A 12,917-nucleotide genomic window follows, 5' to 3' on the forward strand; every position below is an offset into this window, starting at 1 on the left:
TCAATGCGTTAACGCGATAATAACGAGTTAACTTGCCCAGCCCTAATATAAACACATTTCTCACCAGCATCACTTTGTCACGTTCATTTCAGGGTTTCACCCATAATAAATGGCGGTTTCATTAGTTAAATTCTGTATTTATGAGGACCAAATATCACCTGAAGGCAGAGTGTTTGTCAATCTGAGCGGCCTGATCCGTAGAGCCATCACCGGTGAGTTTATGGTTTCATCTGCACTTACAGCCTCTGACTCAGAGCTTCATTTCAGCTCCTTTACAGATTCAAACCAGCAGCTTTAACCCTTTGTGAGGTCTTAACATTGTGTTTACTCCCTTTGTCCTACGGGTCAGAAATGCCCCGCCCTACCAAAGCCCCAAAATAAAGCAACTTCATTGAATTTTAAATCCCAAATCTATTTTGTATGATGAAACCACCTGTTATTTATCTATTCAACTCAATTCAATACATTTTTTATCATGTATTTATTGTTACACAATACAAAAAGACAATCACCAGTTTTCAGGATTACACTTTTTTTTTTGTCAGTTGGACCAACAGTTTTCTTGTTTTCTCAGTTTTCTTTTACATAATAAAGGTTTATTATAACTTCACATTTATATAAATATAAATGTGAAGTAATTACTTCTGAATTAATTCTATTTAAAGGGAAAAAACAGTGAACTTTTTTCTGGTGTTTAAATGTTTTTATAATTCACGGGTCAAAAATGACCCATAAGACAATCTTTGTACCCTAGTGGTGTACAGCCCACATGGAAACATGAACAAAAATAAAGTGTGACTTTTTCTAATGATGGGGTCCCTTTAGGAAAAGTAATAACATTTCAAGTTGGAAAAAGATAGTTTAAGGTGTTTTTTCTACAGATAAACATGGTGGTGGCTCACTTTTAACCTGCAAGACAACAGGAAGGGTTAAATGCTGAAGGCAGGTAACGAGCTGTACTCACTCTGCGAAGATGTAGTCCCATCGAGCCCTGACGAAGTCCCACGCCAGAGGCTGACCCACCACGTTGTTGGCGATGTAGACGATGGTGGAGGTGGCATCCTGCTTCCGGATCAAGTCTGGGTTAAGAGTGAACTCCAGGTACCTGAGCAGGTAGAAGCAGGCAGAAGGTGAGTGCACGTGCGTGTGCGTCAGTCACAGTCCTGCAGCGAGCATTGAAATGGCCGACCTGTTCAGCAGCCACGGCTGTTTGGTGCACGCCAGCGCGGCGCGGATCTTTTCAGCTTCACTGGCAATGGTGGCGTTCCTGAACTCCGACCAGGCGAACTCCCACTCTGCCGCGCCTCCGGCTGCGATGGCGTTGCAGTACACGGTGGAGCGCAGGTTGGGGTGGATGCTGGATGGAGACATGAAGAAGGTCAGAACCACAGAGAGGATCAGAATGTGCATCAAACCGGCTCAGCAGCGAGGTGCCATGAACCGGATTAAATACAATTTAGAAACAAAGACAATTTAGAAACAAAGACAATCTAGGAAACAAAGACAATTTAGAAACAAAGACAATTTAGGAAACAAAGACAATTTAGGAAACAAAGACAATTTAGAAAACAAAGACAATTTAGGAAACAAAGACAATTTAGAAAACAAAGACAATTTAGAAACAAAGACAATTTAGAAACAAAGACAATTTAGAAACAAAGACAATTTAGAAACAAAGACAATTTAGGAAACAAAGACAATTTAGGAAACAAAGACAATTTAGAAACAAAGACAATTTAGAAACAGACAATTTAGGAAACAAAGACAATTTAGGAAACAAAGACAATTTAGGAAACAAAGACAATTTAGAAAACAAAGACAATTTAGAAAACAAAGACAATTTAGGAAACCGGATCAAAGTGCCATGGACCGGATCACACTCACTTGTTGGTGCCGGTGGTCATCCAGTCACTAAACCAAGTCTTGACCAGAGTCTGACATTCCTCCAGACCCGTCCTGCATGCCAGGCTGATGGCGTTCACCTGGTTATACCTGCAGGGAGCAGAGGGAGAAACAAGGAAACAAGCATCAGATAACATTCTGTCATCTTTTTCTTACAGTTTCTGACACAAATGCTCTGAAACAGGATGTTTAAATTGTTAGAGATCCAGGAAATCCTGCACCGTCTGATGTAGAATGCATCATTATTTAGGTATTATTATTGTTGTTGTTAATACAATCATTGTAAATATTTAAAAAAATGTTGAGCTACTTGACTAATTTGAATTTCCCCCATTTGGGGATGAATAAAGTATTTTTCTATTTCTATTCTATTGGACCAATAGAGGTAGTTTCCCTTGTGATCCAGCAGAGGGCGCTCTAGCATCAGCACAGTGAAATAAGATGTTTGTTTGAAACCAGCAAGCAAAGCTGTCCTAAAAGGCTCTGAAGAAGTATTTCCTGTGGTATTGTCATTATTAAGTGGAAGTATTTTGGTTTTACACCATAAATGGTGAAATAACAGACAAAGAAAATACTTTTGTTACACTTTAAACCAGGCAGCTGTGTTGGGGCCCGTTTGGGGTCCGTCTGCATCTTAACTCCAACAGAAGAGCTCAAAGCCAGCAGCACTGCATGTAAAAGGATTAAAGATACTAAACTAAAGAATAAGACTTCTGCTTTAATCCCAGAACGGTTTAGGCCCAGAATGCATCTGTGATGTGTTCAGAGAATATAAAGCCAGCAGAGCTCTTAGATCCAAGGACTCAGGTCAGCTGGTCCAGTCCAGAGTCCAGACTAAACATGGAGAAGCAGCATTTAGCTGTTATGCTGCTAACAAGTGGAACAAACTGCCAGTGGAGATTAAACTTTCACCAAATGGAGACATTTTTAAATCCAGGTTAAAAACATTTCTGTTCTCATGTGTCTATGCATGAAATCTGCACGCTATCTTTGAACTTATCTGGACTGTTGCTGGTTTTTAAATGTATTTTTTAATGCTTCCACTCCCTGCTGCAATTCTTTTATTTTATGTAAAGCACTTTGAATTGTTTGGACATGAAATGTGCTATACAAAAGATAAAAAAAGAAAAAACGTGCAGACGGTTGTTGTAGAAATCTAATTCGATGTCTTTATAAAAACATTTATTACAGCCGTTTTCAGAACACTCGGCTGTTAAATGTATCATTTTAATTTAGAATTTTTTTCTTGGTCGGATATTAAATTAATTTAATTAACCTACATGGATTAAACTGCTGTAGTTGGATCTAAAAAAGCAGATTTAGGGGTAAAATTTCAAACCTTTTGGTTGGAGAAATAATTTTTTTCTGAGTGAAATAAACTTTTCATGTATTTTGGATGAAATTTGCACATTTTTGGATTTTTCAATTTCAACAGATTCATTTTTTTGGGAGCAGTGAAATAAACCACAAGAATAATTCAGTGAAGCACTTTGAATTGTTGTGTACATGAAATGTGCGATATAAATAAATTTGATTTGATTTAATTCCAGACGGATGGAGCTCGGTGCATTTCAGAGTCAGGGGAACCTGAGAGGACGCCGCACAGCTGTGCACGTTGCAGGAAGCTATTTCCAGGCCAGATAGGCTGTATAATTATTTATATTTCAGTGCAATCTGTTGGTTTCCTTAGCTAGGAGATTGTTTTTGAATTGGCTCTATATGAACGAATTGGATAATTTTATGAACAATTATGATTACAATTAATTGAATTCCAATTGCCTTGAATTGGACTTTATTATCTAAGTGCCTTGAGATGACATTTGTTGTATTTGGCGCCATATAAATAAAAATGAGGGGAACAGGGTAACACCCTGCAGGTAAATGAGATGCTGAGTTTTTCACTCACTGGTCCATGTGTCCATCCGGCACCTTTGACCAGTTGCCCGTCAGGGTCTTGAAGTGCTGGAACAGGGGGGCGACCTGCTTCCTCATGCAATCCTGAAACACAGACAGAGTTTCAGATGCTGAAACGCAGACAGAGTTTCAGATCCTGAAACACAGACAGAGTTTCAGATGCTGAAACACAGACAGAGTTTCAGATGCTGAAACACAGACAGAGTTTCAGAGGCATGACGAGCCGGGTTCTGCCGGGTTCTGCCGGGTTCTGCCCGGTTCTGCCGGGTTCTGCCGGGTTCTGCCCGGTTCTGCCGGGTTCTGCCGGGTTCTGCCGGGTTCTGCCGGGTTCTGCGGGGCCGCACCTGCATGGGTCCGTACAGCTCGCTGCGGTCGAACATGAGGTAGAAGAAGTCCAGGTTGTCTATGGCCGACTCCCACGGCATGAACTCCCGCTCGCTGTTCAGGTACTTGGTGGTCCTGAGGGCCATCACCGTCGGGATGATCCTCGCTCTTTGGGGGGAAAAAGGGACGTGAGAAAGGAATCATTTCATTATGATTATTCATAATTTTCTGTATTGTACTTGGTACAAAACTGTGATTTATTCATTTGATGATGGTAGTGTATTCATTCTATGTTTAGTATCAATCAGAACTAATCACTCATATGTCCATGGCCAGTTGTGTCTGTCAACTGTTCGGAGTGCGACCTTTGGTACTGAAAGAGTAATTAAGTAGTCGGTCGCCAAGTGGGGGGGCGTAGGAGAGTTTTCCCAAGAATAAGAACATGAGTTACAAAAAGTAGCAGTCGGTGGGTTTTTCGCTCCTATGAACTGTGAACAGTGGACAAGTGTGATGGCGATGTTAAAGATTTAAATGATTGTTGAATTCAGTATAATTTAAGGTGATTTTCATTTATTCAATATGTTCCATTTTAATTTAGAATTATTAGAATAATTCAGTGTTAATTATGTGATGATTTTCTTTTTTTTAGATTATTTCTTTATTAAATCACTGATAAGTGATTTCAGGGGGGATTATGTGGGAGAGCAGAGCCATGACACTTTGTCCTAATTACACTGTGTGCCTTGTTGTCCGGTTATGGTTTAAGGTTAGAATGAGCTTTGTTTAGATAATGGCAAAAGCGTGGCGCTGAGGAGAGATTAGGTTTGGGCCACGTACGCTTTGAATGAGTCAGGAGGGTATAAAAGATTGCCACAAACTGAGGTCAAAGGGAATTTCCATCATTCTGAAATGTACGTGTCTCTGTGACGGTCTGTTCAATAAATTCCCCATAAGAGGCTGACCACGGCGCGTCCGACTCATTTTTCTCCACAACACTACCACGGACAGAAAACAGCAATATTAAGAAACATGAGGAAAAAATAAAGGAATTTCACTCATTTTTCATCCAATTTCAAAGATTTTTGTTGATTTATTAATTTAGCTTGGCAGGCGTCCGTTTATTTCCATCCTTCTGTGTATTCTTACAGCTTTCATATTCCTTAAAGCCACAGAGTTTATTATAATAACAATAATATATTATATATATACATTTATAATTTTATATATATTTTATTTATTAATATATATATATGTATATAATATAATAATATTTATTATAACATCAGTATGTAATGACTTTCCATCCTCAAACCATAAAAACAGTTTGAACATTTCCTTATTTCTCCTTGTCATTTCCAGGAGAAAAGGTAGAAATTAATTAGAATTTTTACTGCGTAAAATCGTTATCAAGAATGCTTTTGAATAATCATGCGGTGAAGATCAGATCGTGTGAGAGCAATAGTTAGGAGGATAGTTATAAGTATATCATTCTTATTACATGAACCAAGAACAGACAACAGCACACGAGTCGGAGAAAAGAAGAGAAGATGAAAGGTTTCAGTATAGAAGAAGGAAGAAAACAAGAAGAAACACTGCTGTGGGTTCATTTAGTTTACAGGGAAAGATGCAGTTTGTTGTTGGATTGTTGGTGGATGTCATCTGTAACTGTTGTAATCCCCTGCTTGACCACTAGATGTCAGTAACCTTTGCAAACTGTAACTTTATCCCCTAAATATTCTATAATTTTTCATCAATTCTGCAGAAATTAAGACAATGGCTGCGTTCCAAACCGCCTACTACTCCCACTACTCCTACTAACTTTAACTTTTTTTAAGTTCCCGGATGCATACTAGATTCTCCGAAATGTTGGGTATGCATCATGAGGTTACTACTCATACTCAAACTACCCAAGATGCAACGTAACGTGACGTCGCCGATCGTCATTTCCTGTCAAAACGGCAGTTTCAAGCTAGCTACAACGAGGGTAGGTTCACTTCCTGTTTTCAAAACAAAAGCACCAATTGTATGGTAATGGCTTTCCCTATGATAAAAGGCAACGGGTATTTTATTTTGTGAAAATAACCGGAAGTGCGTTGCTCACTGCGGCTAGCTTTAGTAGCGCCGAATTCGTGGAAACAAAGTTGTACATAGTCGGTATTTTGTCAGGTTTTCAACACGTTGGGGATCTAAACGACTACTTTCTCTCCTGAAAATGTTTCAAATGTTGCTAAAGTTTACAGAGTTTAGAGCTTAAGGGAAATCAGCTTCAGGCCGGCTGATTTCGGCTCGGGCAGGAGCGAAATGCATTGTGGGTAATGTAGTATGTAGTATGCAGTATGTAGTATGCAGTATGCATTCTGTAGTATGCAGTATGTAGTATGCAGTATGCAGTATGTAGTATGCAGTATGCATTCTGTAGTATGCAGTATGCAGTATGTAGTATGTAGTATGCAGTATGCAGTATGTAGTATGCAGTATGCAGTATGCATTCTGTAGTATGCAGTATGTAGTATGCAGTATGCAGTATGTAGTATGCAGTATGCATTCTGTAGTATGCAGTATGCAGTATTTAGTATGTAGTATGTAGTATGCAGTATGTAGTATGCAGTATGCAGTATATAGTATGCAGTATGCAGTATGTAGTATGCAGTATGCAGTATGTAGTATGCAGTATGCAATATGCAGTATGCAGTATGTAGTATGTAGTATGTAGTATGCAGTATGTAGTATGCAGTATGCAGTATGTAGTATGTAGTATGCAGTATGCATTCTGTAGTATGTAGTATGCAGTATGCAGTATGTAGTATGCAGTATGTAGTATGCAGTATGCATTCTGTAGTATGCAGTATGCAGTATGTAGTATGCAGTATGCATTCTGTAGTATGTAGTATGCCGTATGCAGTATGTAGTATACAGTATGCAGTATGTAGTATGCAGTATGTAGTATGTAGTATGCAGTATGCAGTATGTAGTATGCAGTATGCAGTATGTAGTATACAGTATGTAGTATGCAGTATGTAGTATGTAGTATGCAGTATGCAGTATGTAGTATGTAGTATGCAGTATGTAGTATGTAGTATGTAGTATGCAGTATGCAAAATAAAGGCCTGTGAGCAGCAGACTTTTACAGAATAAAAGCATGTGAGTGACAGACTTTTACAAAATAAAAGCCTGTGAGCGACAGACTTTTACAAAATAATATGTAGTATGTAGTATGCAGTATGTAGTATGTAGTATGCAGTATGTAGTATGCAGTATGTAGTATGCAGTATATAGTATGTAGTATGCAGTATGCAGTATGCAGTATGTAGTATGCAGTATATAATATGCAGTATGTAGTATGCAGTATGTAGTATGTAGTATGCAGTATGTAGTATGCAGTATGTAGTATGTAGTATGCAGTATGTAGTATGCAGTATGTAGTATGCAGTATATAGTATGTAGTATGCAGTATGCAGTATGTAGTATGCAGTATGTAGTATGTAGTATGCAGTATGTAGTATGCAGTATGTAGTATGCAGTATATAGTATGTAGTATGCAGTATGCAGTATGCAGTATGTAGTATGCAGTATATAATATGCAGTATGTAGTATGCAGTATGTAGTATGTAGTATGCAGTATGTAGTATGCAGTATATAGTATGTAGTATGCAGTATGTAGTATGCAGTATATAATATGCAGTATGTAGTATGCAGTATGTAGTATGTAGTATGCAGTATGTAGTATGTAGTATGCAGTATGTAGTATGCAGTATGTAGTATGCAGTATGTAGTATGCAGTATATAATATGCAGTATGTAGTATGCAGTATGTAGTATGTAGTATGCAGTATGTAGTATGCAGTATGTAGTATGCAGTTTCGAACACAGCCCTGATCTTTTCCTGATCTTTTCTAGCCTGGCTGACGCGTCCACAATCTCGATGAGATGGTGTTCTGGGAACTAGGTGTGCATTTTCTCGTATTTGAGGCGTGGTTTACGAATGCCTAGAGCCATTTATTGGGTGCTACGAATGTCTATCAAATGACGTCAGGTTCTTCCCATGCTGCTTTGCGCGCGATTCATAGCCAATTGTATCACTTATACCAGATGACGACAGAAATTCGACGAGGAAGAAGAAAAAAATGGAAAATAAAAGCAAACTTGCGCTCTAAGCTACTTAAATTGACAACGAAGTAGGCCTATATGCTATATTCTACATAAATTTTTAGGTTGTAGAGTTGTGAATTTATTTTAATAATGGAGAAATTGAGCAGCCTTGCTTTGTTGTCTACAGTAGTAGATCAACCCTCATCTTACTTTGAAGCTCCCAGATCAAGGAAGTGACGTCGACGCAGCTTTAGCAGCAGAGAAGCTATCAGGCTTGTGTTGATAATAATAAACTCCTGGACTATGTACAAACTTCCAAATGCATCGTTTTGTGAGTACAGACCATATTTGTACTACTGTAGAAGTTTGGTGTCATGGCATGTGATTTTAGTGTGGTAATTTTGAAGATACTGCCAGGGTCCGTCAGCGCTTGTACTAAGCTATTCGGGATAACTCGGTAACTCAGCTGATGTTCAGCCAATATCGGAAAAACTGCGGGTGGGCTACTTGGCTGGATGTCACGGTTCAAATGACCCCAGGTTGAATCTACTCCGAAACACTTTCTAAGGCTGCATTGAACGGTTGTGTCCGCTGTCATGTTGGATTAACGCTCTACAAGCTTCGGTGTAGCGCATAGACGTCGTCATCGTCTTGCTGCCCCCCCCCCCCCCCCGTTCTGTGATTGGTTCCCAAACTCTGGCAAAAATCAGGGCGGTGGTTTCCAGGCTGACTTTGCAGTGAGAATGAAATCGAGCGCAAAGCAGCATGGGAATTCCCAGGCTAGATCTTTTCCTGGTCTTTTCCTGATCTTTTCCTGATCTTTTCCTGATCTTTTCCTGGTCTTTAACACAGACCACTTCAGCCTCTCTGGAGCATCCTTCCATCTCTCTGCCTCTCCAGAAGGACTCACCTGGCCAGGTTGAAGGCGTCATCCACCAGCTGAGCTCTGTTGATCACTGGGATGCTCTTAAACAGAAACGGCAACATGTCAGGTGAAGATGATTCTGAGTGCATCAGCGTGACATCAGCGTGACATCAGCGTGACATCAGCGTGCATCAGCGTGACATCAGCGTGACATCAGCGTGACATCAGCGTGACATCAGAGTGCATCAGTCCTACCGTGTGGCTGCTGTTCAGGACAGCCAGCAGTTTGTCCCAGTTGGCCTGGTCGTAGTTGACCCTGTAGTACCCGGCCACGTTCAGGTTGGCCAGGACCCAGTCGGTCCCCGGAGCCCTCATATCATTCATTGTAGCTACAGACGAAACTCAGAGTTGGTCATTCACGCCATGCACAGGAGCAGAAAATAAGCATTCCTTCCTTTTCAGTAGCGTCTGCTAAATGTTTTCTCTGCAGGGTGATTTTATTTTCTGCCACCAGAACAGAAACATTCATTCAGAAATGCAGCTAAAGAAATGGGAACAAATCTTAATTCCAGTCTAAAACCCACAAAGAGCTTCTAGATGATTCATTTCTGGTGGCATAAAACAGTTTAATCATTTCATTCATATTAATTGTTCCATAGTTAGCCATTAGATTATATCTTATAATTCTTTTTTAAGCTTTTCTGTCATTAAATTGAATCTAATTTACTTTTTCTTGATGTTGAATAACATATTATTCTTATTATTGTCTGGGTTTTTTCTACTTTTAGACATGATAACGTTCATTATTTTGGGATTAGGATTTCTTTAAAACTGAATTTCATATATTAATTTGACTCTTTTGGTAACTGAAAGCAGCTTTAATGTAAATGTACAAAAAAGTTGAAACTGCGAAGCTGTTTTTCACACATGCAGCTAAAGAAATGGGAACAAATGATGTGTCTCTGTGACAGGCTGCTGGGAACAAAGTGCCTAAAGATCCAGTTTAAAATGTGGACACAGCACTGGTCCATCCCTTGAGTTAGGAGCCTTTTTCCTGCCTGAATGGTTCATAGACTTATCTCAGATGGTGTTTGATCCTGATATATGGGCTAAAATTCCTTTAAGATGACTAAATTAACCTTTCATGTCTTAAGACTTGGGCTGGGCAACGATTAAAATGTTTAATCTAATTAATCACATGATTTCCCTGATTAATCACGATTAATCTCATTTGTACGCAGAATCCAAAAATGAATCCAAAAGTAGCGTATAGCTTTTAGCATTTAGCTTTATTTTAAATGTGCTGCCATATGAATGAAAGTGCCATAACATTTGTTGTGCAAACACACTTTTAACATCAGCATCTTTCTGTAGTTTTTATGTAGAAGCCTCGCTCCACTGTCTGTTTCCTTGAATGACTTGCTGCTATCAGTTGTGTGTGTTTGCCTTTAAGTGATATTTTAGACTGGAACTACTACGCTGAGAAGACAATTCAACTTGGCAGTGTTTACAGATGACTTTGGTTCTGTCCACTCCGCCGTCTGGAAGAACTTTAACATGAAAATGGCCGAGTAAAAGTTCCGTACCCTTCTCCATGTTTGGTGGATCCACCGATTACTTTCTTTTCCTGTTCCACAGCAGACAGCAGCAGACTTTTACAAAATAAAAGCCTGTGAGCAACAGACTTTTACAGAATAAAAGCCTGTGAGCGACAGACTTTTACAAAATAAAAGCCTGTGAGCGACAGACTTTTACAGAATAAAAGCCTGTGAGCGACAGACTTTTACAGAATAAAAGCCTGTGAGCGACAGACTTTTACAAAATAAAAGCCTGTGAACGACAGACTTTTACAAAATAAAAGCCTGTGAGCAACAGACTTTTACGGTTCGAGTCCCGCATCGGACGGCCCTGTGCTGCGTGTTGTTCCCCCTCTCTCTGCCCCCTGCTTCCTGTCTCTCTGAACTTTCCATTAAAGGCACAAAAGCCCCCAAATTATTATTATTTTTAATTAAATTATTATTATTTTGCCCCCGCGACCCAATCCCCAGAAAAGCGGAAGATAATGGGTGGATGGATGGATTTATTTATTTTTATTAAATTATATATATATTTTTTTTTATTAAATTATTTTTTTTTTTTTTTAATTAATCCATCCATCCATCCATTATCTTCCGCTGGTCCGGGGATCGGGTCGCGGGGGCAGCAGCTTGAGCAAAGAGACCCAGACGTCCCTGTCCCCGGCCACTTCCTCCAGCTCTTCTGGGGGGACCCCGAGGCGTTCCCAGGCCAACCGAGAGACATAGTCTCTTCAACGTGTCCTGGGTCTTCCCCGGGGCCTCCTCCCAGTGGGACGGGCCCGGAACACCTCACCGGGGAGGCATCCAGGAGGCATCCTAAACAGATGCCCGAGCCACCTCATCTGACTCCTCTCGATGCGGAGGAGCAGCGGTTCTACTCCGAGCCCCTCCCGGATGACCGAGCTTCTCACCCTATCTCTAAGAGAGAGCCCAGACACCCTGCGGAGGAAACTCATTTCGGCCGCTTGTATTCGCGATCTCGTTCTTTCGGTCACTACCCACAGCTCGTGACCATAGGTGAGGGTAGGAACATAGATTGACCGGTAAATCGAGAGCTTCGCCTTCTGGCTCAGCTCCTTCTTCACCACGACGGGGCGGTGCAGAGCCCGCATCACTGCAGACGCCGCACCGATCCGTCTGTCAATCTCCTGCTCCATTCGTCCCTCACTCGTGAACAAGACCCCGAGATACTTGAACTCCTCCACTTGGGGAAGGATCTCATTCCCGACCCGAAGAGAGCATTCCACCCTTTTCCGGCCGAAGACCATGGTCTCAGATTTGGAGGTGCTGATGGTCATCCCAGCCGCTTCACACTCGGCTGCGAACCGCTCCAGTGAGAGCTGAAGGTCACGGCCTGACGACGCCAACAGAACCAAATCGTCCGCAAAAAGCAGAGACCCGATTCTGAGGTCGCCAAACCGGACCCCCTCAACGCCCTGGCTGCGCCTAGAAATTCTGTCCATAAAAATTATGAACAGAATCGGTGACAAAGGGCAGCCCTGACGGAGTCCAACCCTCACAGGAAACATGTCCGACTTACTGCCGGCAATACGGACCAAACTCTGACACAGGTCATACAGGGACCGAACAGCCCATATCAAGGAGTCCGGCACTCCATACTCCCGGAGCACCCCCCACAAGAGTCCCCGAGGGACACGGTCGAACGCCTTCTCCAAGTCCACAAAACACATGTAGACCGGTTGGGCGAACTCCCATGCACCCTCCAGGATCCTGCGGAGGGTATAGAGCTGGTCCACTGTTCCACGGCCAGGACGAAAACCACACTGCACCTCCTGAATCCGAGATTCGACTATCCGGCGGATCCTCCTCTCCAGTACCCCCGAAAAGACCTTACCAGGGAGGCTGAGGAGTGTGATCCCCCTATAGTTGGAACACACCCTCCGGTCCCCCTTTTTAAAGAGGGGGACCACCACCCCGATCTGCCAGTCCAGAGGCACTGCCCCCGATGTCCACGCGATGCTGCAGAGGCGTGTCAACCAAGACAGCCCCACAACATCCAGAGCCTTGAGGAACTCAGGACGGACCTCATCCACCCCCGGGGCCTTGCCACCGAGGAGTTTTTTGACCACCTCGGCAACCTCAGCCCCAGAAATGGGAGGCCCAACGTCCGAGCTCCCCAACTCTGCTTCCTCATCGGAAGGCGTGTCAGTAGGATTGAGGAGGCCCTCGAAGTACTCCCCCCACCGACTCACGACGTCCCTAGTTGAAGTCAGCAGAGCCCCGCCC

General features: G+C 41.8%; 1 protein-coding gene across 1 annotated transcript in view; it reads right to left on the reverse strand.

The window, feature by feature from the left end:
- Window positions 1-12,917, reverse strand: part of LOC142384509 (aminopeptidase N-like) — a 37,857-nt gene that overhangs the window by 3,699 nt on the left and 21,241 nt on the right. Inside the window, exons 13-19 of the mRNA XM_075470786.1 lie at window positions 9,349-9,482; window positions 9,139-9,194; window positions 4,161-4,308; window positions 3,809-3,900; window positions 1,885-1,992; window positions 1,190-1,357; window positions 965-1,105 (exon numbers count right to left, since the gene is read on the reverse strand). Of these exons, the coding sequence (XP_075326901.1) occupies window positions 965-1,105; window positions 1,190-1,357; window positions 1,885-1,992; window positions 3,809-3,900; window positions 4,161-4,308; window positions 9,139-9,194; window positions 9,349-9,482 (847 nt within the window). The remainder of the gene's footprint in view (window positions 1-964; window positions 1,106-1,189; window positions 1,358-1,884; window positions 1,993-3,808; window positions 3,901-4,160; window positions 4,309-9,138; window positions 9,195-9,348; window positions 9,483-12,917) is intronic.

The sequence above is a fragment of the Odontesthes bonariensis genome, chromosome 7, assembly GCF_027942865.1.
Source record: "Odontesthes bonariensis isolate fOdoBon6 chromosome 7, fOdoBon6.hap1, whole genome shotgun sequence".
Lineage (NCBI taxonomy): Eukaryota > Metazoa > Chordata > Actinopteri > Atheriniformes > Atherinopsidae > Odontesthes > Odontesthes bonariensis.